General features: G+C 39.6%; 1 protein-coding gene across 1 annotated transcript in view; it reads left to right on the top strand.

Moving 5' to 3' along the window:
• The window catches only part of TDRD3 (tudor domain containing 3), a 109,195-nt gene that overhangs the window by 9,669 nt on the left and 71,593 nt on the right, over positions 1-27,933 (top strand). Inside the window, exon 2 of the mRNA XM_075199797.1 lies at positions 11,010-11,151. Within this exon, the coding sequence (XP_075055898.1) occupies positions 11,010-11,151 (142 nt within the window). The remainder of the gene's footprint in view (positions 1-11,009; positions 11,152-27,933) is intronic.

Consider the following 27,933-nt stretch of genomic DNA (forward strand, 5'->3'; position numbering starts at 1 on the left):
GCTGATAAGTCCAAAGTGGCAACATAAGTTGTTCCAAACACGTTTGAATATTGGGATATACTGAATATGTAAAAGATCGAATATAGGGATCTCGGTAGCATCAAAACCTCATATAACAACTCTTTGATTACTAACTGACCCAAAAATGTAAACCGTTATAAATGCTCCAGCCTCTGCCAAGTTGCAGAGATTTAAACCGGAAAAGAAAAAGGGCGATTTCACTGGTAGCACCTCCTGGAAAATGAATTCTGATTCAGACAATTTGTCTGCTGAAGCACAAGGCACAATATAATGAGTAAAAAAGTGCATTTTGATAATGTGATAACACAAATGGAGAATAAGCATAGGGAAAAAAGGCAGGTACCAATTCTATAAATATGGAAACAAAATCAGTAGATTGCTTTCTAATCTATTGCAAGGTACTAAATCTTCTACCTTGATTACCTCTCTGAGAGATGCTTCGGGGAATCTTAAATATTCTAGTGAATATATCCTGATAATACTTTTATGAGGAACTTTAGCCCCCCGAGGAACCTAACCTAGAGAATAAAGCTAACTTCTGGTCCCAGGTACACTTACCTCAGATATCCGAACAGCAGGTTGCTAGATTAGTTGCACCAATTTCGGAAGAGGAAGTAATTGATGCCGTGAAACATTTAAAGTCCAATAAGTCACCTGGCCCTGATGGGCTGACGTGAGACTTTTATAAGATTCTTCTTCTTTAAATCTCTAAAACCTTGCAAAATGTAAGACTTTGCCCTCTCATTTTAATACCGCAATTATAAAGTTGCTGCCCGAACATGGCAGAGACACGGAATTACCTGGCTCCTACAGGCCAATATCCCTTTAGAATAAAGCCTACAAATTATTAACAAAAATACTTGCTGAACGTTTGAAGGGGATATTTCCTGACATTCATAAAGACCAAACAGGGTTTATTTGGGGGAGAAATGCAGTTTCCAATATTGGGAAAGTAATATCTGTAATCCAGTCGGAGTGGGAGGCTAGTAGAGATGATCCCGTGCTTTTGCTTTTATTAGATGTCGAGAAGGCTTTTGATATGGTAGGCTGTGATCATTTGTACAAAACCTTCCGTAGGTTTGGTTTTCCATACAGTTTGTTGAAAGTGTACAAACAATATATACGAATCCTCTAATCCATGTTCTTGTCAATGGACATTCGTCATTGTCCTTTTCTATCCGCAGAGGGACACGACAGGGATGCCCTTTATCACCGTTGTTATCCGCACTGGTGTTAGAGCCCTTGGCAGTAGCACTTATGCAGAGTCATCAGTTCTCAGGCATTGGGGTGCAGAAAAAGGAGGTAGAGCTCTCATTATTTGCGGATGATATGTTGCTTTTTGTGTCAGAACCATCTACCTCTATCCCAGTAATACTTGACACAATAACAAGCTTTAGCTCGTTCACATGGTATAAAATTAAATTTTAAAAATCTGAGGTACTCCTATTATGGAATAATAAATCGGTACCATTGGGTCTTGGAACTTTTAGAATAGTGCAGCCAACACGTAAGTATTTGGGTCTCCAAATAACCTCATCGCCACAGCGCCTCTACCAATACAATTTCACGCCTATTATTGGTAAGATACAGGTACAGTTGAACAACTGGAAACATCTTAGAGTGTCACTAATGGGGAGAGTGGCAATTATAGTATAATATTTCCTGAGCTAACATACCCCCATGCAAATGTTACCCATTGCCATAAGCTGGAATGATTCTTTTAAATGTATGGCTTTTTTACCAAATTTATATGGCAGCAGAAAAAGCCCAGAATAGCGAGACATAGACTATTATTACCCAAGCAGAATGGTGGAGTAGGCTTCCCAGATGTTTCGATCTTTAATAGTACAGAAATGTTCAGGTATATCTCAGACTGGCTACTTGGTATTGAGTATTTCACAAATAAAGTATTGTAGGAAGAGCGTTTCTACCCATTCGTCCCAGCTGCACTTTTTCATATGTCAAAAAGTGATGTGCCACCTAATATATTACAAAATGGATTGTCCAGAGACACATATGCTGCATGGCAGGCAATTAGTCAAAAACTTAATGACAATCTGAAATTCACCAAGTATCTACCATTATGGGGAAACCCAGAGTTTGCTCCCTCACTATCTAACCAAATGTACAAGGTATGGAAAGAAAAGGGTATATTATCAGTGAAAGATGTCTTTGACCCCGGAGGAGTAATGTTCACTTTTCAGCAATTGCAGAAGATACATTTGCTTCCACATACCCATTTCTACTTATATTTGCAGGTTCAGCATTATTATTATTACCATTTATTTATATAGCGCCACTAATTCCGCAGCGCTGTACTGTATAGCGGAGTCTGAAACTGGGTTTTGTCCAAAGTGTGGGACTCATGAGGCTAACTTGATACACAATTTTTGGACGTGTCCGAGGATTGTGAATTTCTGGAGTAAATTGGTGGCTTTTCTAAACTTTACCTTTAATATGCAACTACAGTCACACCCTGAGGCTCTGTTGTTTGCTTACTTTGATGCTTGGAAAGAGCAATTACCGAATCCTCAGATTATACCCTTTCTTACAGTTATTGTTACTCTAGCAAGGAAAGCCATACTGGGGAAATGGATTAAACGTGAGTCTCCAACTGTTACAGAAGTAATCGGAATTGTTGGATATTCTATACTTTGATAGACGTGCCACATTCTCAGATATGGGAAAGTCATTAAAGGGTTTTATACTAAGTGGGGTATATATATATTGAAACTTTAGAATCTTCTATACAAACTCAAATTATACAAGTCTTAACCAGGTGGTCTTTATTGAGACGACTTTAATGTTCTTTATTTATGAGAGGTTTACACTTGTAGGTTGTTAGGCTACCTGAGATGACCTGAGCCATCTTGTATTGTATTATCTAGAACAAGTGTTACATCTGGTTTCTGCTCCTCTTCCAACTTGGCTTTCTATCCCTAATGCTAACTTTACATTTTATTTTAATCTTCGTCTTAATTTTATGTATTTTGATGCCGTAGAAATTTTCAATGTGATAGAAAGGTATGATGATGCTTGTATCAAGGTGTATTGGATATAAATGGTTGGAATTATAGGATGTGTCCCATCCTCCTCCCTTCCCTCTTTCACTTCTTTTATTTATTTTATTTACTCCCCCACCCCTTCCCCTCCCCTCTGTATAAAAGTTGAAAATGTATTTGTACAAGCATTATTGATGTATCTAACAATGTATGTTCATTTACTATGTTATTCCTGTACAATAAACATTTTAAAAAACAAAAAAAACAATTTTATTTACTCCATCTGTATGGATAGTATATCTAACACTTAAGCAGATTTCCTACTGAATTTGTTTTTATTCCCACAGTGTCAGCACTGAACTACCTCAAATGCTGCACTCTTTCCTATATGGCCCAACACCATATCACAGTTGTTAGGGGCTAGCTGGCAATGACTGGCCTGAGAGCAAATAGTTTTAGGTATAGTAGTCAGGGCCTGACTTATCAAAGGGCAAAATGCCTGCTTCTAGTGTTAATGTTGGCGATAAGCCCATAGTTGGGGGAAGTCTATTTATCAAGCATTCTAAATAAGTAAACTGAATGTGTCACCAGAGGAGTGCTTATAATAAGTGTATACCACACCAGTACAACTTATTTGGTAGATGAATGAAAAAGTCACCATTTAGTTTGCCAATTCGGACAGCTTGTATGATTAGAAGATCATTTAAAATTGTAACCTGCATACTAACATTTGAGGTGGTTTCTTTGAGATCTGATGGTAGGTTAACAAATCAACTATAGGCAGGGCCGGACTGGGACTAAAAATCAGCCCTGGCATTTGAAGCATACAGGCCCACCTCTGTTGGTGACGCTGCGCAGCGGCGATGGCGCAAAGGGCGTGGCCACATTATGTTGGAGGCGTGGTCGACATGGGGCATTGATATATACATTATAATAAAACATTACATTTATCAGGCCCTCCCCACCCACATCACGCCACCCCCACCCCAGAAACACATTACAACACCCTAGTCCACTGTACTTATCTACGCTTCTGACACTCATCAGGATGAGAACTTCCTGTAGAGTGAGCAGGGAAGCTCTGAGTCTCACAAGATTAATAAATCTCATGAGAGTTAGAGCTCCTCGGCTTGCTCTGCAGGCTGTGTCCTGTCCGGGGACTGGGAGCAACTATCAGATTCCTCCTACTAACCAGAGCTGGATTAAGGCTTGGGGGGAAAGGGGGGGGGTCCTAGGCACTTAAGACAGGGGGGGCTCCTATATGTAATATGGTTACTAGACACATTTTCAACAAATACACACGCAATACCGTGAGCACTACTGTTAGGTGCACACAGTTCTGCCTTCACAAGCAGTACAATGTGAAGCAGGACATACCTCCCAACTGTCCTTGCAGTCATACCAAATCCTGACTAAGCGATACAGTCACCCACTAAATTCAGGACAGTTGGCAGACTGTCCTGCTCTCTCCTACCTAACTTGTGGCTGCTGGTGTCTTTAGATCAGTTGCTGCTTGTCTGGATCCTGGAATATTGGGGGCCCTATTTGGAAAAAAAAGGGTACATGAAATTTAGAAAACTCCAAGCAGCACCGCTGTTAAATCAATATAGCACCCACGTTTTAAAATTAGGCCTCACTACAGCCCCAACATCAAAATAATAGTATTCACATTTAATAAATAAACATATTACCCTCCCTGCAAACAGCCCCTTCATCACCACCATACTGTGCCCCCTTATGATCACACTGCGCCCTCCATGCTACTTTTACCCCCTTCATCACACTCTGCCATGCTGCTTTTGCCCCTCTTCATCCTCCTGTGCCTTTTATCTCCCCCCTTTCTTCATCACCCAGTCCCTTTTACCCCCCCCCCCTTTCTTCATTCCTCTGTGGCTTTTCTCCCTTATTTCCCCTGTGGCTTTTCTCCCTTTATTCACCTGTGCCTTTTCTCCCCTGTGGCTTTTGTCCCTTTATTCCCCTGTGGCTTTTGTCCCTTTATCCCCTGTGGCTTTTGTCCCTTTATTCCCCTGTGGCTTTTGTCCCTTTATTCCCCTGTGGCTTTTCTCCTTTTATTCACCTTTGGCTTTTCTCCTTTTATTCCCCTGTGGCTTTTCTCCTTTTATTCCCCTGTGGCTTTTCTCCTTTTATTCCCCTGTGGCTTTTCTCCTTTTATTCCCCTGTGGCTTTTCTCCTTTTATTCCCCTGTGGCTTTTCTCCTTTTATTCCCCTGTGGCTTTTCTCCCTGTGGCTTTTCTCCCTTTATTCCCCTGTGGCTTTTCTCCTTTTATTCCCTTGTGGCTTTTCTCCCTGTATTTCCCTGTGGCTTTTCTCCCTTTATTCCCCTGTGGCTTTTGTCCCTTTATTCCCCTGTGGCTTTTGTCCCTTTATTCCCCTGTGGCTTTTGTCCCTTTACTCCCCTGTGGCTTTTGTCCCTTTATTCCCCTGTGGCTTTTGTCCCTTTATTCCCCTGTGGCTTTTGTCCCTTTATTCCCCTGTGGCTTTTGTCCCTTTATTCCCCTGTGGCTTTTCTCCTTTTATTCACCTTTGGCTTTTCTCCTTTTATTCCCCTGTGGCTTTTCTCCTTTTATTCCCCTGTGGCTTTTCTCCTTTTATTCCCCTGTGGCTTTTCTCCCTGTGGCTTTTCTCCCTTTATTCCCCTGTGGCTTTTCTCCTTTTATTCCCCTGTGGCTTTTCTCCCTGTGGCTTTTCTCCCTTTATTCCCCTGTGGCTTTTCTCCCTTTATTCCCCTGTGGCTTTTCTCCCTTTATTCCCCTGTGGCTTTTCTCCTTTTATTCCCCTGTGGCTTTTCTCCCTGTATTTCCCTGTGGCTTTTCTCCCTGTATTTCCCTGTGGCTTTTCTCCCTTTATTCCCCTGTGGCTTTTCTCCCTTTATTCCCCTGTGGCTTTTCTCCCTTTATTCCCCTGTGGCTTTTGTCCGTTTATTCCCCTGTGGCTTTTCTCCTTTTATTCACCTTTGGCTTTTCTCCTTTTATTCCTCTGTGGCTTTTCTCCTTTTATTCACCTGTGGCTTTTCTCCCTTTATTCCCCTGTGGCTTTTCTCCCTTTATTCCCCTGTGGCTTTTCTCCCTGTATTCCTGTGTGATCTTTCTCCCTGTATTCCTGTGTGCCTCTCTTCGCTTCTACTCTCTTTTACTTACCTCTGTATTTCTTCTCTTTTCTGTCTTCTCTCCTTTCTTCTTTCTTCCGGGCGCCGCTCCTCACTGAATGACGGGCGTGACGTGATGACGTCACACCCGACATTCAGTGCAAACAAAAGGGGGGAGGGTGGACGCCAGTGCCGCGATCATGTGAGTATTTGTATACTCACATGATCGCGGCGCCGGAGCCGCCCGCCCCCCTCCTTTGCTAATAGAAAAAGAAAAGACTTTGAAAAAAAATAAAAAAATTTAAGTGAGTGCGGGGGGCTGCGGCGCCGCGAACATGTGAGTATACAAATACTCACATGACCGCTGCGCAGGGTACTGGACCGGCCCACACAGCCATCGGCCCTTCTGGCAAATGCCAGAAGTGCCAGATGGCCAGTCCGTCCCTGACTATAGGGTACAAGACCTTCTGTTCTGTTACTATTTGCAGATTTTTGTTTCTAGGCTTTAAAATATCTGGAGAGTTTCTCAAACTATATTTCCTCAAAACGCCTTTATCCTTTATCATGAGACGTACTGACGAGGATGACTATTTTTACTAATCTGACAGAAGTCTGCTATATAAATATTCTACAAATGTGTGATCTCTGGATTGTTGCAAAGTTGAGTTTCCTACCCAGTTAGAAATAAAACGTATCTTAAAATTAGCAGAGCATGTTTAATAAATGGCTCTCTATCTGAGGCCTCCCATGCTTGAATGGTTAGTAAACCTTTGTCCTCCAGCATTTGGAAAGGTTTTATTAAATCACTCCTGCCAGAAACATCTCATCTGGATACATAATATATTATACTCCTAGGACATGGTAATTTCAATTACTACAAATTTATTATGATGCCTCAAAGTCAGAATTCTTTGGGTGTCTCCACATTAAACAATATATCTCTCCTGCAACTCTTCAAGGAAAAAAATGCTCATTTTACAGTACACAATAGTACCTGGTAAGTAGCGCCCACAATTAGATTGATAATTCCTCTCTCTCCAGTCAGCAAATAAGACTCATTATTTTCTAAACTGGGTCATCATACTCTGTTTAGTTACAAAAGTAGTTTTGGGAAAATATTAAAAGCAATGTTTCTAGGTTCACTCACCCTTCCATGTAATTGATTGTTCCTTAAAGTGTTTTGTATGCACAGTGCAAGCAACCATCTTATAGGCTGAACTCTATACTTGGAAATACAGTTGAACTACAGATATTTGCCTCATGAATAATGAGCCTAAATCCCCTCAGTGATCTCACTTCTTCCTAGAGGGTCGTTTTTTGTTACCACGTACCAGACTATTACATTGTAATGGTAAAACACTGCATGTCCATCATATCACCAACTTTATCATCTTAAACACAGGCCTTTCTATGATAATCAGGCCAAATAACCTTGTTATGTGATCTCTATCTTGATCACCCAGTGTTCGTTTTAGTTTCCATGTAAAATGGCAACTAAATCGAATACAATGCCCTGTACATGGAGCTAGTTTTCTCTTCCCAAATTGGTTGCTACTGAAGGTGTCTGTAGGATATGGATTTCTGTACAACCTTCAAAAGGGTCTTTTTATGACCAAAAATATTGAAACCAAAATATATGCTTCCCGGTTATTACCCTGTGTTGTATATCCCTTCTGTTCTCACTGATTTTGTCCCCGGTATTAATGGAATGCAATTGTCATTCGCTATTGTATCGTTCACTTACAATATTTCAGGTGTATATTAAATACAAGATTCCTTTTAGTGAGACATAAATGCAGGTGCTCTTCTTTTTTTTTTTTTTTCTTTCTTTCTTTGTATTTCCAAGCCTAAGCAAAGACCTTGATGGTTCACTTGCTTTAACTAGTGGTGAAATTTTAAACCTGCAGCAACCCAATTATAAATGGTAACTGGATATACAACCGTATGTAACCTACAATAAGACTGATTTGCAGTTTAGAGTTCTCTAAACAATAGCCCTAAGCCTTGTTAGCTAATACTTTGCATGGTAAGCAGATACAAAATGCAACAAATAACGCAATTCTTGTTTAACATTCACTTTTAAAATTGATCTTGGAAAAATTGCTAATGCACATTCACAAATTGAAAATTCTGTTTGTAAATGTAATGCAAATTAATATTTGGAAACCCCATCATTATCTGTTAACTTTAACAAAAGATGAATATATCTCTACATAAGAAGTATAAAGTGGGAACAATCTCCTATTTAGAATCATCATTATCTTTGTAATAATTATGATATAATAGCAACTTGCACCTGAGAGGGTATATCTCGCTGTTTATTTCAGATACCTAGGGTCTCTTCAAATGTGGTTTATGACTAGTATCAACAGTCAGCAGTAAGTGGAGCAGTCCATAGAAATAACCAGTAATCTCATGGACTCAGTTCCCAGTTGGTCTATTTAGAATTGACTGATAACTGCTGTGTTTTATCATATAGCTGAAGGAAACTAGGGATGCTAAAGTTGAAACAAGATATCTGTGTGAAAAGATTATTGCATGAGGTGGGGACATCACTAAAATTCTTATAAGGGGTCATGTACTTAAAGTTAGAACAGAGCAACCTAAATAAATACAATTCCTAGAGAAGAGTTATCTGTCCTTTAATTTTAAAAGGACCAGATAAAATCCTGTGTAGAGCGGAGTCTTTTGGCTTGGGACGAAGGGCTCTGTGGGCTTGTTCCATGATGAGCTGAGTGTCAGATAGGGAGGTTACCAGTTGTGCAAAGAGTCTCAGTAGGTTTGGTTCCCAGTTCTGCACATCCATGTCCTCTGGTACATTTCAGACACGAAGGTTGTTCTGTTGCTCCTGTTTTTCGAGGTCTTCATTTTGGTCCCGCATGAATTCCAGAGCTCTACTAAATATTCAAAGTCCCGATCAGTTTCAGCTTGGAAAGTCTGGTGTTGGGCATTGGATTGTTTCAGGGTGGAGGTGCGTTGAGTCAGATCAGAAAAGTCCTTTTTTAATTGCCCCACAGTTTTTTGGATCGCTGATGAGCGATAGTTTAAAGTTCGCAAGGAGGGTACACAAGTCCAATATGTCCCTTTCTTGTGTCTGGTCGTTGACTTATTCATGGTGAAATGGTTGAGAGGTTCAAAGTACAGGTCAGACAGAAAACAATACTTGCAATGAGGATGAAGCTCTGGACAGACTAGCATTTATTCTCACATCATTCTCAGCGCAGCAGCAGTGGAAAGAAAGAGTCTCTGTTTAGCTGGGCCGAACTGCAGTGCAAGTGGCTTGGGAACAGGTGCAGTTGCAACCGAGAGAGTAGTGATTTGCACCATGTCCACAATCTCTGCATCTACCACTAGATGGCAGCAGACATTTCAGAGCCTTGAATGTGTTTAATAGCCAATGGGGGGGGGGCAGCACCGCAGTGAAAGCCCGGCAGACCTGTATTACTGAGGTAGTTTTTTAATTGGCTACTGAAGGGCAGCTCACCGGCTTGGTATTAAAAAATAGTGATGAGGCAGGCTCACCAATGGCCACATTGGGGTAGCATATAACTCTTAAAACCAGCGTTACAGTAGTGTCGTGTTGAGAGTGGGATTCCCTGCATCATAGCCAGAAAATGCGCGCCATCCCATGCCTGGCAAGATGGTGTCTGGTGTCTCCTCTTCAAGATGGCAGGGAGCGCTCTTGCGGGGATTTAGTAACTATATGTGCGGATCCCCAAGCTTGTGGAGTAGCCGGTAAGGTGGAGAGTCTGGGTTTTGTGCAGCTGTGGGGAACCTGGTGGGATAGAGAGCTGAATACATTGCACAGAAGTTGTAAGTGTCTGGAGCCCGTTGGCATTGGGTCACTGCAGATATTGGGCTCCTGTGCTAGCCCACCTTCAGCAACACAATGGAGAAGCTACATGGAGGCACAACTGGGCTCCAGTGTGGATAAGTGTGGGGTGAAGGCAGCTCCTGAGAGTTGGTTAGAGCATCGGGGCTGCGATGGGTGAGTGGCAAGCTGTCCCCAGCTGGGTCAGCAGCAGTGAGGTGTCTGAGTGGCTTCACCCGGTCCACCGGGGTCCCAGGTGTTGTGGTACTTAGAGCTGGTATCGGGCGAGTTCCAGGACTATATTAGTAGCTGTGTTATGGGTAGACCGCAGCGGAGTGGTTGCGAACGATACTGAAAGCATCCAGACCACACCCCCTTCTAGTAACATATCTAATAAGACTGTATCCAGAGACTCCCTATAGACTTAAGGAGCATAAAATAAGATCCTCTAGAGCAAGTGATGTTGATTAAGACCCCTAACATGGGACATCCTGCCTTTGAAGGTAGGTCTCCATGCCTTTCTGTACTACCAGCTTTTATAACCTAATTAATAATCACATAATTATTAAAGAGAGATACAGATATGTATATAGTTTATGTAGATATCTGGATCATGTTATCCGTTTAACAATGCTAACACAAACATTATGATTCATGCATGTATTATTAAGATTATGTTCATTTTTAACCTTACTAAATGCAGCTCTGAATAGAGTACTTGCTTTTGCTAAAAAGTTATAGCATAACAGATATTTAATAAGTACATGTTCAGTGTTCCGCTGGACAGCCTGCTGGTATACATTGTGGGTTTTACCATATGTTCTTCTGTCCTAACTTAATTGACCTTGTAATTGTTTCTAATGTTTAATAAAATCTTAAGCATTTTTTAACTACAAAATGCAATGTACACAAACCATATACATCTGCTTTCACAAACTGTTCTATTGTTAAATTTGTGTTTGTATGCATGTAAAGGGATATTAGAATCGATTATTGTGTGCGGGGGGGTTCAGCATCTACTAAAATCTAACATTTTCATTGTATTCCACATCTTTTTCTTCCCTTGTAGCTTGAACACTCCACCTGGCACAAAAATAAAGCTATTAGGAAGTATTGAAGTGAAAAATGGATGCCTGCTTCTAGATGATACAAACACTGTCGTGCTTGGAGGTGAAGTGGAACAGCTCATAGAGAAGTGGGAGCTGCAGAGGGTGAGTCTAACACAACTCACTTTTTTGTTGTTGACTGTCTTATTAAATTGACTCTTCCAGGCAAAGAATGAGTATACTTTTGGAAGAATGCTTTCATTAGTTCCCCTAGAAACTATTTATTCTAAGTGAACATTAGGAGTGGAAGCCATTTACTACAGTGTGATGATTTAAAGTTGTAACCCATCTTATTAAAGCTTCTCCTGGATGATTTTGTGTATTATTTGTTTCAATTTGTAGTACAAATGTTTAAACAAGTAAATAAAAAAAACAAAAAAACATGCTGCCTCCTGCATTATCGAAATGTTGTGCATGAATACGTTTATAATCTGTCCAGTGTATTATAATAGTTTTCAGGGGGTTTTTTCATTTTGTTTCTTCAGTTTGAAGTGTGTAGGAATGTGTTTAATAAGTGCCACAAAAGATATAGCAGTTAACAGAATTAAGCAAGAGATTAAATTAAATTGCACCTGTAGTGTAGTTTTGACAAATCTGACATAAGTAGTACAGTAGTATGTGAACACACATACCAGACATAGAAAAAAAAATGTGTTCTAAAACTGTGCCCAGTCTCACAGTACCGTCAAATGTGAACGGGACGTGGTCAATGTTTCTTTTTTGGGTTTTTTTTTTTGAGGGAGACCGAGGTTCGTCTAATGGGTGAGCCAACCAAGTGTTCTGCACCACTACAGTCCATTCTCCAAAGTCTTCAGCCTTCCCAAGCTTTGCCTATGTTTATATACAGTGGTGAAGCGTGGGGTATGGTGAGACGTCGAGGAGCAAAGATGCTGCAGCAGCTACCCTGGTTTAATACTCTGGGCCGTGGTGATGACTATATATCATATTGCCTCATATGCTTAGATAAGCTATACAGCCATACCTAGTAACGTCGGGCTGTATGGACAAAGTGGCTGTTTGGTGGTATGTGAGGCTATATGGAGGAATATTTGGCTATAACTTGACTATATGATGGTATGTGAGGCTGTATATTCTAATGAAGGAACAGATATTCTTCTACGTCAACTCAGGGTTAATATATTAATATTTAATACCTGTCCAGAAGATGGCTTATTTAATGTATATGTGGAAAATGTGTATTTACAAAAAACTGTCTCACACAAATATATTTATGTTTGATTATCCAGTTTGCCAGGGGTCTATTAGGGAAGTTTGGTGTTGAAGACAAATTTTGGTCTATTTAAAAAAATAAAAATAAATGAGCTTGTCTGTAACCAGAGGTTGTGTTAATGATAAATAAATATATGGCTATACAGTGTTTAAAGATGCACAAATCACAGATAAATATAGACCTGTGGGTCTTGGACTCATTTTGCAGGATTGGTCATCCAGCGATGAATCAAGAGAAATTGTGGGGAAAGATCCCAGGTCATTTAACCCTGATATTGTGGAAGCTATCTTAAAGCAGATCATAAATTCATGGGGATAGATGAGACTCCTGTTAACACCTTTCTCTGAGATTCTCTATATTCGGATCAACAAGCACAAAGCAGAGTATTTCTAGTACACAGAGTAATTAAGGAACTTGTCCAGAAAGAGTGGGAACACTTGTACAGACACCAGCTTAATATAAAAAGACTTAACCGTTTGTATCCTCTCCACGATGATGATGTTTCTAAGTGGTGTTCTGCACCAAATGTCTAATGTATTTCGGCCAAGACCACTTTTAAATTAGAAAATGGAGGTCCGCTAAAAGATCCTATGGATAGGAAAATTAAGTTGTTTTAAGAGACTTCATCTTTCTTTGTGTACAGTTCTTAAGTTTGGTGTGGCTATTGTCTCAGTTTTCAGAGCCCTATGGACTGATACAGTGCAGAGGCATGTGCAAGAGAAAACTAACAGACAATATTCAGTTAAAAACCGTAACATAATAAAAAATATATATATATATATTTTCTTTGTGAGGCTTCACTGGATACAATTTCTCTTTGAGCAAGATGTATGTCTTTATCTGTGGTTGTCTGAAGAGCTTTCTGTCTGCGTCTATGTGCGGCAGACCCACTATTGTTTGACTACTCAGAAAGAATATAAAATAATAATATAACCTATACGTGCAAACATTATGGAGATGAGGGCAGTATGGCATGGGATTCAACATTTACAACCAATGTTGCAACATAAACCTTTCTGAATTTTTTCTGACAACTTGATGGTAGTTGCCTTCATAAACCAGCAAGAATGTACCAGAAGCAACACAATGATGACTGCAGTCACTTCTGAAATGTCATAGGTGGAAAATCTGACATTTCTTACTGCACTTCATGTAGCAGACAAAGGCAAAAATGTAGCAGATTATCTTGGTCATTATCAGATTCATTCATGAAGCACCGTCATTAATCAAGGAAGTTAATGGTACAAAAATTCAAACTTCCATAAATAGACTTGGTTGTGATAAATTAGAACACCAAGGTACCTCTGTTTTATTCTTGGCACAAGAACACCAGGACAAGGGGAATAGATACCCTCTCAGTACCATGTAACTGTCATATAGAAGATGTATTCCCTCAGTTTCCTCTCACTTCCTGCATTCTGTTATGAGCCACCACGGTGTCCATAGCTCCCGCGGTTCGCTCTCTTCACTGCCTGACGTCACTTCCGGTTCCGGCCCGACCGTTGCTAGGGCAACGGCCGGACACCAAGGCTCTCAGCGCCGCATCCCGGCAATGCAGGGCACGTGCGCTGTAAAATAATTCAGCCTGTGCGCTAATTAATTTTTGCATTAATTATTTAGGCAGTGCCTGGGGATAGTTTCAGGGCAAGGCCCTGATTGGCTTCCTTAAGTATTTAAGGTAGGGAGGGCTTTGCCTCCATGCCAGTTATAGCGTTCCAGTCCTGTACTATGCTAACCTGCTGTGAGATTTCTATTAGCCTGATCTGCTGTTGTGACCCTTGCCTGTACCTTTGACCTTGCCTGTTTGTCTGTGACCCTGACCTTTTGGCTCGTATTCTGGACTTCGCTATTTGCCTTTCTCCTTGACCTTTTGGCTTGTATTCTGGATTTCGCTGTTTTGCTGTGGACCTCTGACCTCAGCCTGCCTCTGACCACCCGCTCCAGTCTGGGCTAGCGCGCCCAGTTCCATCTTGGTTGAGCTTTTACTACTTTGAGCTTAAGACCTGGGGGCATCTGAGTACATGTGACCACATAAAGCTCTACAGGAAAAGCGGCTGCTAACGGTGAAGACCTCTACACTACTGTTCTAAAAGCTCATCCTGGTGGTCGTAGGCCCTAAGACATCCTATGGAAAAGAGGCAATAGAAGTCATAGCAATTCTTTCATTCTGGCCTCCTCGTTGTTAGGAACCCCTCCAGTCAGTACGACAAAACCTGGAGTCTGCTCCGAAGTCTGGTGTTTTCTGGAGCCCCTAGTGGTGGGGACAGACTTGTCTGCAGACGAACGGAGGGTCGTGTAATGTATACTGACTGGGGAGAACCCAGGGGTAGCGTAGTAGTACACAGCAATGTGAGATCCAAGCAAAGGTCAAGAGCAGGCAGCGATATCAGATAACGAGCCGAGGTCAGGGGTCACAGGCAATACAACAAGGTCCAGAAACAAGCCAGGGGTCATACACGGGAAATCCAACTAGAATACAGCACTGGAGCAGGGAAACAGGAACAGGAGCCTAGCTACACAGGAAGCTATAACTGGCAATGAGGCTCTGTCCTCACTGCCTTAAATAGCAAGGAGAGCCAATAGAATTGCGTGCTAAAGAGACTCCTCCCTACTACCCAAAAACAACAGAATCCTATTCAAAAGGTGCCAAGAGGACTTCCTATTAAAAGACTCTAATACAGAGTCCAATACCACAACATAATGCAGCCGATATTAACTTTGTCTGCTTGCATGCACCCGGGTGCCAGATCGCTGGCCAGGCGCTGCAGCAGTGGTGTTACGGCGTCCCGGTTGTTGCCCAGGCAACCGGGACGTGGAAGGCGGAAGTGACGTCCCGGTCGTCATGGAGACCACTAGCGGATGCGAGTCGCGGCAGCCCTTCGGGGAGCCGCGGCTCGTAACACTTGTCATGGTTTGCAGCAGCTTGAGGACGGTTCCTGAAACATTCTTGGCCTCTGCCACTTCTGCCGACTGTTTTGCACCAAGAACCAATTCTTCATGCATGGTGGGAAAATTGAGCCGTCATTGCTGAAGCACAAAGGAGTTTCTGATAAAGTTGTGGATGTGCTTCTGCAAGCCAGTAAGAAAAACTCTTCCGCAATCTAATATAGAATTTGAAAGAAGTTTATTCTGTGGTATGAACTGAAAATGAATAATCCAACTTCTGCTATAGTTTGAGATTCTTGATTTCCTGAAGGATGGTTTAAACAAGGGCCTTGCTCTTAATACACTGAAGGTTCATATTCTGACTTTCATATTTTCCTGGACACCAAGGTAGCATTTAAAATTTACAGATTCTTTCAAGCAGTAAAGAGAATTGGACCCAATTTCAAGTCTTTTGTTGCACTTTGGGATCTTAATATCATTCTAGAGGCTCTAATATCCTTTTAATGAGCATATATACGAATAAAGTAGTAGTAAGAACAAATCCTACTTATGGTAGCTTCCTCTTTCTGTATCAATATGGAAATCAGATTTTGGTGTCTCTGCCCACAGCAAAATAATGCTGAAAAAGAATGATTACAATCTCTGTTTCAAGAACAAAATAAGTCAGGAAGACCATTCAACTTTTTGTCTTGCCTGTAGAATCTCATCAAAGGCATGCCCCATCCAACAGACTCTTGCAAGATGGTTCATAGATGTAATGTCACAGGCTTCTAAGAGCAAAGGACATAAGGGGTCGGAAATCCTAAAGGAGTCCTACTCTACATGGGTGGTGGCAACCTCCTGGGCGCGCAAGGCACAAGCTTCAATTTACGGCTTTTGCAAAGCAACTGGGTAGTCATCTCTTCACATCTTTTACGAGACATTATCTTTTGGTTGTGACATCTTTTGCTGATGCTCAGTTCAGAAGGTAAATTCTTTAGTTATCGATATTAATTGCATCTTCATTGGTTTCTATAATACACAGAATCACAGGTCTCTTAAACCACACTAGTAAATACAGCTAATATTTTTCTTCCAGCTGTTGGTCTGATAAGGAGTTTGCTCTAAAGTCGATCCATTTTGTTTATATAAATTCTAATTTTTCAAACTACACAAGCAAGCAGCAAGTAATGGCAAAGTATATTATTTATGACATGTTCTGTCATTAAAGATAACACATTTCAGATATTTGTAATATAATATACATTATATGTTGTATTCAGTATATACCCACTTATCATTTGTTGCTGGGCACAAATCTCCCAAAACTAGTCTTTTATATGTATTTTTCATCCAAGTAATTGATTTTTACTAGTCTAAATATTCATTGTATAATGTATATACAGTGGTGTTTTTTTTTTTTTTTTTTTTTTTTATATTTACTCTTAATTACTGTTATTTTGCTGGTCTGTAGGGTACTCATTGCTAATGTATAAATCTAGACAATACAGAGTTAAAATCACAATAATGACTAAATTGCAAATGTCTAAACTACTTTCCTTTCTTGTGTGTGTGTGTGTGTGTGTGTGTGTGTGTGTGTGTATGTATATATATATATGTGTATATATATATATATATATATATATATATATATATATATATATATATATATATATATATATATATATACATATATAGAGATAGATAGATAGATAGATAGATAGATACCGTATTTTTCGCTCCTTAAGACACACTTTTTCCTCCCAAAAAAGTGGGGGAAAAAGTGTGTGCGTCTTATGGAGCGAATACTAAAAAAAAGCCTTGTACAGAATACCTAGTTGCCGTGGGGACGCTCCTGACGTCACAGGATTTCCGGTTTCTGCGTTCCTCAGTGGAACGCACGCTAGGTTCTCTGCTTGCACATCCAGTTCCACATGTCTTATGAGCGCCACCGCTAGCCGACTAATTGTTTACCATTCAAGTTTCCGGATCCTACATCTCGATCAGGTACCTCAAGTGTTACCATACCGTGGTCTGGACTATCGTGAACCACCAGGTATAGTGTTTTTTCTTTTAAAGCATCTCCTTCTATTATGGATGGACATTCTGCAACATATGGACTGTAGTTATCTAAGTCCCTACCATATAATCAATCTATTCCCGCTGGTATAGGATTCAATTAGTGGCATTTACTTGGACTTTGCCGATTGATTGACATGCACCAATTATATGGTGTCAAATGCACTGTTTATTCATTTATCTGCTTGTGTGACAATTTATTTTATTAAATCATTGTCTTTATTGGTTGCTTTTATGTCATATCACATCCCAATTGCATTTTGATTGTTTGCAAGTGGTAATTCAGCGCAATACTTTTTATTATGCATCTTCTCTCTATAACTGACATTTAGACCTATTTTATAAGTGACTAATATTTTAAGTTTTATTACTATTAATTATCAAAATGAAGGACAGAAATATAATTGACAGGACATAGCAGTTTAGTACTGCTATTGTAAATCACATTTGCAATAATTTTGCACTAGAAACACCCCTGTTTGCTTTTAAATATTTTGCTGTCATACAGTCATGGGCAAAAATTTTGGTTTTTACAAAGTTTGCTTGAGTGTCCCCACGGCAACCAGGTATTCTCGATTTAAGGATCTGTACAAGACTTTATTATTGCTATTCATTCAAACACATGGACTGACACCTCATAGCCATATTAGCAGTGGCACTTGGTTCAGAGGATTTGAGATTCGGTTCAGAATATTTTTTTCCCTGTTTTCCTCCTCTTAAAACTAGGTGCGTCTTATGGAGCGAAAAATACGGTATATATATATATATATATATATATATATATATATATATATATTATATGTTTGATTCTACATGGCTTGAATATGTACATTTCTAAAGCTTTAGCAAACATCTGTTTTTAATAATCACAATTTGCCTTTGTATATGTCATATTTCTGTATAGTTTCAGTCTGCTGAACTATTTTTACTTCACTGAGCAAAGTCATTGCTTTTCCAATGGGTAATTTAATTTCTTAGAAACAGATTACTCTTATCTTTTTTTTGTTTTCTGTTCAGTGCTTTTACTTCAGTGTTTATTTTTATTATGTGCTCTGTGCAGTGATTATGGTGAGTACAGTAATTGCAATTCTGGGAACTTGCCTGCTTAGGTTTACCTATATTCTTTTTTTCATTTTCTACAATGTAAATGTAATTTCACCAACTTTAAAAGCTTTTTTTTTTTTTTTTTTTTTTAACATTGTGTATAAAATAAGTAATTATTTTTATCTAAAATGTATCTAGTGATCTTATGCATACTGGTATATAACACAAATACCTCTGGAACCTGTAGATAACTATAAGTTCCTCCAGGTGCCTTTGAGTAGTGCTTAAGAACTGTCAGGAGCCTTGGGAAAGTCCGTGAGATGGAATTCATTTATCGGTGTACAAACTGTGGAGACATCCAGGGGTCATCCTTCAATACACTTGAGATTGACACATTACCGTAACAGTGAATGCAATGCATCAATAGCCTAACTTATAATAAAACGGTAAGACACCTATACAGCATCATAGGGGTAGAAACACAATCTATTCACTTTTAGGATAAATAAAATAAGTCTTTATTTGGCAAGTGCTCTTATTTTTTTTTATTTTTTTTTTTCCCCCTCAACTTTCAAGCTTTTATCTTTCAAAACCAGGCAACTGTGTAAGGCTCATGTTGCTTTTAACTCTAGATCACTGACCATTATGTTTTTCTTAGTTCTAGCGAAGTGGAGGCAGTCATTTACTATTCTAAACTTATGTTCTGTCTTACATTCATATACTACAAATTGCCCCCAAACATAGGAAGAAAGAAATATTTAACTTCTAGTCAGCTGCCTGATATTTTTGTGTTTTTCATTTATATTACGTATTTGTTTTTCATTTTAAGTTGACAGTAAACATGAAAGAACTGCAGACTATTGTGTACAAACCACTTCCTCATTTCCTTCTGGTATGTTAAAGTGTTGGCCTTTTAAACCTTACTCTCCACCAGGGCAGAGGCAGGGCACAGCATCTGCTGCACCTATTTGTAGGTAGGTTATGTATATGTGCTTGTATGTGTAGGGCAGGGCTATGTGTTGATATGCTGTTTGGGATTGCCTCTAGTATAATGTGCTGGATTTATTGTGTGGGGGAGACCATTGAGCATAAGGTGCTTATAGCAATGCTGGGAATAGTAAATAGGGTTCACAGAGAGGGAGCATTGCCAACTTTGCAGCTATGCCACTTGTTCTTCATTTGACAATACAAACATATTCATCAGTACTAGATTGCCATATGATATTATAAATTTGGAGATTTTCCTTTGTTTAAAATGCATTTTTACATACTGTTCTTGTGCTTGTTAAATAATGTGTAAAATATTCACTCACATCCGGGATTTAATCAGTTTAAATCAATTAAATGATTTGCTGTTATTTGTTTCTTTTGACAGAAAACTGTTATTGGTGCATAGATACCAAGTTTTTCATTGACCAGATCAGAGTAACATGTTGGTATTATATTTAGTAGCAATAATCTGAGTCACATTCCACTACACAGGCTTATTTGTTTTGCTAGCATCGGGACATGTTGAACCTGATCAAGGCATGCATTCTGAGCACAACGCGCGCTTCGTATTGTGAGCACCTAATTTAGGGTTTGCGTGCACCCGAGTTAATCAAGCAATGGGTCTCAGGATCCGTACCTTATTAAATTCGGGTGCAAGACTGCTTTTCTCTACCACACCGGACGCTGCAGGTAGGTATGTACCTGTCAACCCTGGTGGATCGGGTGGCATTAGATCCGCCTAACCCGCCAACTCTGTACAATGGTACAAAATAAAAATAAAAAATGTGTGGGGTACCCCGCCTACGAATGATATTAACCTTGGTGCTGCCAGCTTACTGATGGTTGCCATGAAACCACAGTACCTGGGGACATTGTTTTTTTGTTTTTTTTATGGTTTCAAGCAATCTGGGTTAAAAGCTTACAAGATTGGATTGCTTACAGATGAAGACATCAGATGGTAAATATATGGGGATTTATTAGTTTTAATAAATATATGATCTGTCCACGAAGTTTGCGTGATTTGTTTAAATTTTACTTTGTGGAACTACATGGCTCAGCGTGCCATTGGTTTCAGGGCATGCTTTTACTTGTGGTTCTTCAAGTGCCAGCGTGTCCTGGCTGCCATGGGTATGCTGGTACCTGTAGTTTATTACCTCACACCCACCACCCAGGTGTCTGGGATGAGCCATAGTGCTTTTACGACCCCACACCCTAAGGATTTCTGAACAGCCTGTGGCTGCTTTGTCAGCTGGTCTGTCTGCTGCAGGTTCCCCTGCTGGCTTGCCCGAATACTTGTTTTTGTGAAATTGGGGCGGCCCCATGCCCCCCCGGTTTTGCAGCAAACCAGAGGCAGCTGACAGCACTTGGGTTAATATTATTAGTAGGAGAGGACCCCACACAATTTCTTTTTTTTTTTTTTTTACCACTGTATAGATCCGGTAGGTCAGACGGATCTAATGACACCTGATCTGCTGGCTCAACTTAAACTAGCCCCAGAGCTGGAGCAAGAGATACAGCAAAAAAAATCAATCTTATTCCACGGCCGTAGAGCTTACTACGGCCGTGACTGCATGCGCTTAAGTTTGGCACGCTCACACTGTAAATTGACTACTGGAGAACGCCCCCTTACCTGCCCAGGTCATGCCCCAAAATTGGACAGAAGTGCCCTTTCCGTGCTCTGTTGCACAGAAAAGGGGTGTGTTACCACCCGGTTGTGAGCATGCGCAGAGTGATTTTGCGTACAATTTACAGTAATTGATTAGCCAGTTATGTATTGTCCGTACATATTTACGTGTGTTTCTAATTTCTATCTCATTAATTTACTGAAGGCGAATGAGTTACTTGATTTACTTTGCAGTTTGAGGAGAATGCTGAAACTGTGGCCAAGTAAAGTCACAGAAGTTACTTTTGACTACATTGCAACTTCAGAAAAAGTTGGAAAGAAGATGGTTATATCTGTATTTTCCAGTGATTCAGCACACCGCTACGGATGCCACCAGAGGGGGAACTAGCGAACCGTGGGCCCTGGTGCAGGGATGAGGGAACCGGGGCCAACAGCTCACTAGTTTCCCCATGTAGTGGGCCCCAGTGTAACGCACCTGCTGCACCAATGGTTGCTGCACCACTGGATGCCACTAAATTTAGATTTATTTAAAAAGAGAGAATTCTCAAAACATTTGCATAAATGTAGCAACATTGATTTTAGATTAGGAGGTTCTTTGAGCAAAATATTTATTCCTGTAGTGTCTTAATGTTTGTGTAAATGTTAAAATTGTCATTTTTAGACAATGTGTGTATTTTGACCTAATCTGTATAGGACTGCAGCAGATGCTGGAGCTTTATAAAGTGGAAATAATCACGTTATTAATAATTAGAATAATATTTCCATGCATACTATTTGCAGAGCAACTCTGTTTACTCAGAAAATTATTAATATCAATGCTTCCCAACTTTGTCATGTAGGGGTCCTGCCAGTATGTATATTTGTGCCAACTTGGGATATGCAGATATAGAGAAATGGATAGAGAGAGAGAGATGGATAGAGAGAGAGAGAGAGAGAGAGAGAGATAATGTGTGTGTGTGTATGTATATATATATATATATATATATATATATGTATATGTATGTATGTGTTAACCCGTGCATGATACTCATGCATTCTAGTCAAATCAAGCTACTTAAGGCCTTAAAAAGTCATGCATTTGGGCCTAGCCCAGGCCTCCTCAGGGGAAGAGCGTTACTTCCAGACGCAAGCGCCCTTTTTAATGTGTGTTCATGAGGTAAAATTACCTAACGAGAATGAGTTTGAGCCCTCAACTCGTAAATTTAGCCTTTACTACCCCTCCCACGGGGGGAAGGGGGGATGATGGAAGTTAACTGACTTCACTATTCTATTTTAGATCAATTGGATGAGCCCTTTCTGAGAAAATAGTGTTTTCCACACACACTAACACACGCCGCTAGTCTTTTACTTTTATATATTAGATAATGCTAAGAATTTAGTAGGTCAGTGTATAACTCCGCCCAGCAGGTGGCACTGCAGCTTGTTTTTTTTTTTTCCACACACAGACTAACACACGCCGCTAGGCTTTTATAATATATATATAGATAGATAGATATAGATATCTATAATATAAATGCTTAGTGGCGTGTGTTAGTCTGTGTGTGTGTGTGGAAAAAATAAAACCAAGCTGCAGCGCCACCTGCTGGGCGGAGTTATACACTGACCTACTAAATTCTTAGTGTGTGTGGGAAAAAAAAATCAGAAAGGGCTGAAATTTGGTATACTAAGATGTTTTTAATTAGTCAATTTAATTTAATTGTTAAAAGTGTTTATAAAGATTTAAAAAAAATATATATATATTTCTTGAAGGAGAATTGACAGTTGGGAGTGGTTGGTGGTTGCCGGGGGTGACAGTGGGGAGTGGTTGGTGGTTGCCGGGGGTGACAGAGCGAGAGGAGTGTGATACTCGGGACCGCTGAGAGAGATTTTCATCGCCACATCTGGATAGATGTGGCGATGAAAATGAAGGATGAGGTGATGGAGAAGAATGATGAGGTGGTGACATGTGGACAAAACCACGTTAAAAAGGGCACTTACGTCGGGAAGTAACGCTCTTCCCCTGAGGAGGCCTGGGCTATGGCCCAAATGCATGACAAGAACATTTTTAACACCTTAAGTAGCTTAATTTGACTAGAATGCATGAGTATCATGCACGGGTTAACTTGTGTTAACTTGTGTGTGTGTGTGTGTGTGTGTGTGTGGGTGTGTATATATATATATATTATATTATATTATATATATATATATATATATATATATATATATATATATATATATATATATATATATATATATATATATATATATACAATCTATATACACACACCACATGTAATGGAGAGCAAAAAGCATTACTATTCCTGTATGTAGTCTTAATAACACTTACGGTTTAAGACACCAGTTGAGTAGAAATGTTCTTTTTATTTTTGTTTCCTGAATTGTGTGCATATTTGAAAATCAAGCAAGAGTGTGTCTATTCCTGCCACTACTTTAGTCCCTTCAATTCTGTTTACTCTTTGTTAACCGCTACTTGAGCTAGCGGATGGAGTTATTAGTATTCATTTACATGATGGAATTACCTTCTTAATATTTCAAGCTACAAATGGTTAACTATATTAACTACGTGGACCCTATAAATGCAAAAAATATCTATTCTATGTAATATTTCTTTGCATATTTTGGCAGTGATGTCATTTCATCATTAATTGTATTAGTAAAGTCCTTTCCGTGCTGTGCCGAGTCTTCCAAGGTACTTTATCATTGTAAATTTTCATTATATGCTGCTGCTCTCTGAATGAATGGCACTAATGGGTTCAGCTGATGACAAGGCAGTTTAATAGTTTAAACTTTCCTTGTTTCTATACTTTTAAATCCATTTCACTCGACTGTAGACCCAAATTGAAAAGCTCATACTTGTCAAGATAATAGACAATAGGTGATGTTCCTCTTAAGAAAACAGCATGTACAGTGTGTCCTGTCCAGATGCATTTTATTTGAAATTGTTCAACAATTAATGAGCTATGTTAATTGATGACTGCAGACAGGCCAAAAAAATTATTTATCACACGTAATTTAAGGGCAAATACCCAGATACACTGATGTATGTCCACATAGATAGCATTAATGGCTATGGCTCTATTATTTAAACTAGTGGCATGTGGCCCGTTTGACATGTTATGTTGGTGCATGATGCATCTCATTTTTATGGTACACACATTTGTAAGGTTAACAATGTTCTGTGGGATTGGGAGCTCTTTTGTTAGCAGACTATTTCTGAATTGTTTTTCAATGCAAATACTGGGAGACTTTTTATTAATTTGATATGCTGTACAAAAATGTTGTTGTTACCTATAGTAACCTATCGGACTTTTTCTTTCCTTTTCTAAGCTGTGCTAGAAAAGTGACTGACAGCACTTTATTGGTTGTTTGTATCTTTAAAAGTGGAGCTTTCATACACACATACAAACCATGACTGGCATGAAGGTATAAATGTATCACACCATGCTTCATATACAGCACTTGTGTTTTGTAGTTCTCTAAATCGATCTTTTTCTCATGGTAATTTTGTTTTCTCTCTCCCTGCTGATCACTGTGCTCGGCGCCTCTAATTGCTGTTCATAATTGTTGTTGGAACAACGTGGCACACTTCTCTGGATGAATAGTTTATCTATTTGTGGAGACAGGCTGTAGCTTTCATAAAGCCATGGTTATGTTTTACTTCTGCTCTTCATTTGCTAATACCAATGACTTAAATCAGTACCTTAAAGCTGCAGTATCTCCTACTGGAAGTTTTTACCAACATGCTCCTCTCCTTATATGGAGCCACAGAGGCTGCTACATGCATGTTGTAAATATCAGGCACACAAATAAAAAATACACTATTTGAAGATATTTGTCAATAAGAATAATCCAATAAAATAGGCCGCGTGAAAATTTGTGGTGTAATTAAGGCAAACATTTTCAGTTGCCGGCGATGTGGCACGCGAACAACGTTCAGCACACTTTGCGGCTAATTGAATACCCCCCCCCAAATTGTAACCATATTATCACAACTCTTTTCATAATTATACAGTCATGGGCAAAAGTTTTGAGAATGGCACAAATATTAATTTTCACAAAGTCTGCTCAGTTTTGATGATGGCAATTTGCATATACTCCAGAATGTCATGAAGAGTGATCAGATGAATTGCAAATAATTTCAAAGTCCCTCTTTGAAGTGACAATGAACTTTATCCCAAAAACAACATTTCCACTGCATTTCAGCCCTGCCACAAAAGATCCGGCTTACATGAGGTCAGTGATTCTCTCATTAACACAAGTTAGAGTGTTGACGAGGACAAGGCTAGAGATCACTCGGTCATACTGACTGAGTTAGAGTAACGGACTGTAAGCTTTGAAAGGAGAGTGGTGCTTGAAATCATTGTACTTGCTCTGTTAACCATGGTTAACTGCAAGGAAACACGTGCAGTGATCATTGCTTTGCATAAAAAGGGCTTTACAGGCAAGGATATTGCTGCTGGTAAGATTGCACCTAAATATACCATGCAATTATCAAGAACTTCAAGGAGAGAGGTTCAATAGTTGTGAAGAAGGCTTCATGGCACCCAAGAGCATCCAGCAAGCGCCAGGACAGTCTTCTAAAATTGATTCAGCTTTGGGATTTGGTCGCCACCAGTGCAGAGCTTGCTCATGAATGGCAGCAGGCAGGTGTGAGTGCATCTGTATGAACAGTGGGGCAAAGACTTTTGGAGGATGGCCTGGTGTCAAGAAGGCCAGCAAGGAAGCCACTTATCTCCAGGAAAAACATCATGGACAGACTGATATTCTGCAGAAGGTACAGGACTGCTGAGGACTGGGGTAAAGTCATTTTCTCTGATGAATCACCTGTCAGATTATTTGGGGCATCTGGGAAAAAGCTTGTCCGGAGAAGGAAAGGTGAGCGCTACCATCAGTCCTCTGTCATGCCAAAAGTAAAGCATCCTGAGACCATTCATGTGTGGGGTTGCTTCTCAGCCAAGGTAGTGGGCTCACTCACAATTTTGCCTAAGAACACAGCCATGAATAACACCTGGTACTATGGTACCAACATATTCTCCAAGACCAACTTCTCCCAACCATCCAAGAACAGTTTGGTGATGAACAATGCCTTTTCCTACATTATGGAACACTTGCTATAAGGCAAAAGTGATAACTAAGTGGTTCGGGGATCAAAACAGGGAAATTTTGGGTCCAGGGCCAGGAAACTCTCCAGACCTTAATCCCTATGAGAATTTGTGGTCAATCCTCAAGAGGTGGGTGGACAAACAAAAACCCACAAATTCTGACAAACTCTAAGCATTGATTATGTAAGAGTATGTGGCCCAGAAGTTGATTGACAGCATGCCAGGGCGAATTGCAGAGGTCTTCAAAAAGAAGGGTCAACACTGCAAATATTGACTCTCTGCATAAACTTAATGTAATCGTCAATAAAAGTCTTTGACACTTATGAAATGCTTGTAATTTTACTTCAGTATACCACAGCAATATCTGACAAAAAGGTCTAAAAACACTGAAGCAGCAAACTTTGTGAAATCCAATGCTTGTGTCATTCTCAAAAATTTTGGCCATGACTGTACACACTGCAGTATTCGGTGTGCAGTCAGAATGAATGGTGCATGCTTTCTCAGTTTTTATAGTAAGACTGTTCCAATGTACAAATCTCAGCCTAAAATCAACCGAAGTGTAGGCAGGCTTGCACTGGTTGTCGGGGTAAGGCAGGTAGTACACACTGCTGAAAGCTATTCAGGCCCTCTAGTTTTATCGGTAGGAAAGAATTGATACTTTATCATTTTGAATGAAGTTGCCTTCCAAAAGGCAATGTTGGAAGAAAAATGTCATCCTTTTACAAGTTATAAATGCTTGTAAAGCTGATAGAGAGAGTTCATCTCTATCAATGACAATGGCACAGTTTGACAAACCATTTAAATACACTAGAGTTGCTAGCCAGACAAGAGCAGTGGTAAGTAGTTGATAACCCCTTAAATTTGTAAATGGGGTTGATTTATCATCACTCTTGAAACACCCAGTTATGAGTGGATCATTGAAGCATGATTTAGTGAGATACAGCTATATTGACAACAAGAAGTTATTTTCACCTTGCACCTTAATATATAAATTGGGAAATCAAAGTCACCTTTCCTATTTGCCAAGGAAAGCCCAGTACAAACAGAATACAGATACGTAATGATGTATACAGAGAGAAAAAAAGTGTATATGATGAAATAATGAAGGAACTCAGGTGACCAGTAAGAGATTTATAAGGATAAGTTACTTATCAACATATGGGTTATATTTTTTCCTTTTAACTTGTATGGGAAATATAATAACACACACACACACACACACAGAATTTTATATTTGTTACATCACAGATTTATCTTTCATGTATCTAGCACGTCTTCTAAATAGACATGATGCAGTAAAAAGTGACATTGAAATGTTTGTTTGCAATGTGTGCATAAGTTAAGATTGGGTTTCATCACAAGGCTAGATAAATACACGTTTATTAATGCTGAAAATAAACAGTTTCTGAGTCTCTTGCTATAGCCCCTGCCTCCATCTCAGTGGTTTATGGCTTTATTCAATCTGATTTTTGTATGCATGTCACACAGCTCCCTAGAAGAAGGATACTAATGTAGCTAGGCGGAAAGTCATTCTAAATCAGAAATCTCACAAAATCTTGAAATGCATTTTATATTGTCTAATGCATTTCCAATATGATCTTCTTATACTGCATATAAATGACTAGGAATACTTCACCAAAGTGTAATATATTTCTATTGTGAGCTGCAATTTATTTTTCTGCTTCTGTCTTCTAAATAGGTTTGTCACATTGGTTGGGTACTCAAATAATCTGCAAGTGTGTTCTATAATAGTGTGTTTAGTATTTGCAGCTGTGCATAGTAAATTCCTGTTGGATTATTCTGCTCTTGCAGATAACAAACAGTAAGGAAGTGGTTGAAAGACTTTTATTGGAAAGTTATGACAGATGCCAACTGTATGAAGCACAAATGTACACAATGGGGCCAAGCTGAGGATATTCATGAAAAATGTAACATACTTTTTATAAATAGTC

This window comes from Mixophyes fleayi, chromosome 2, assembly GCF_038048845.1.
Source record: "Mixophyes fleayi isolate aMixFle1 chromosome 2, aMixFle1.hap1, whole genome shotgun sequence".
NCBI lineage: Eukaryota > Metazoa > Chordata > Amphibia > Anura > Limnodynastidae > Mixophyes > Mixophyes fleayi.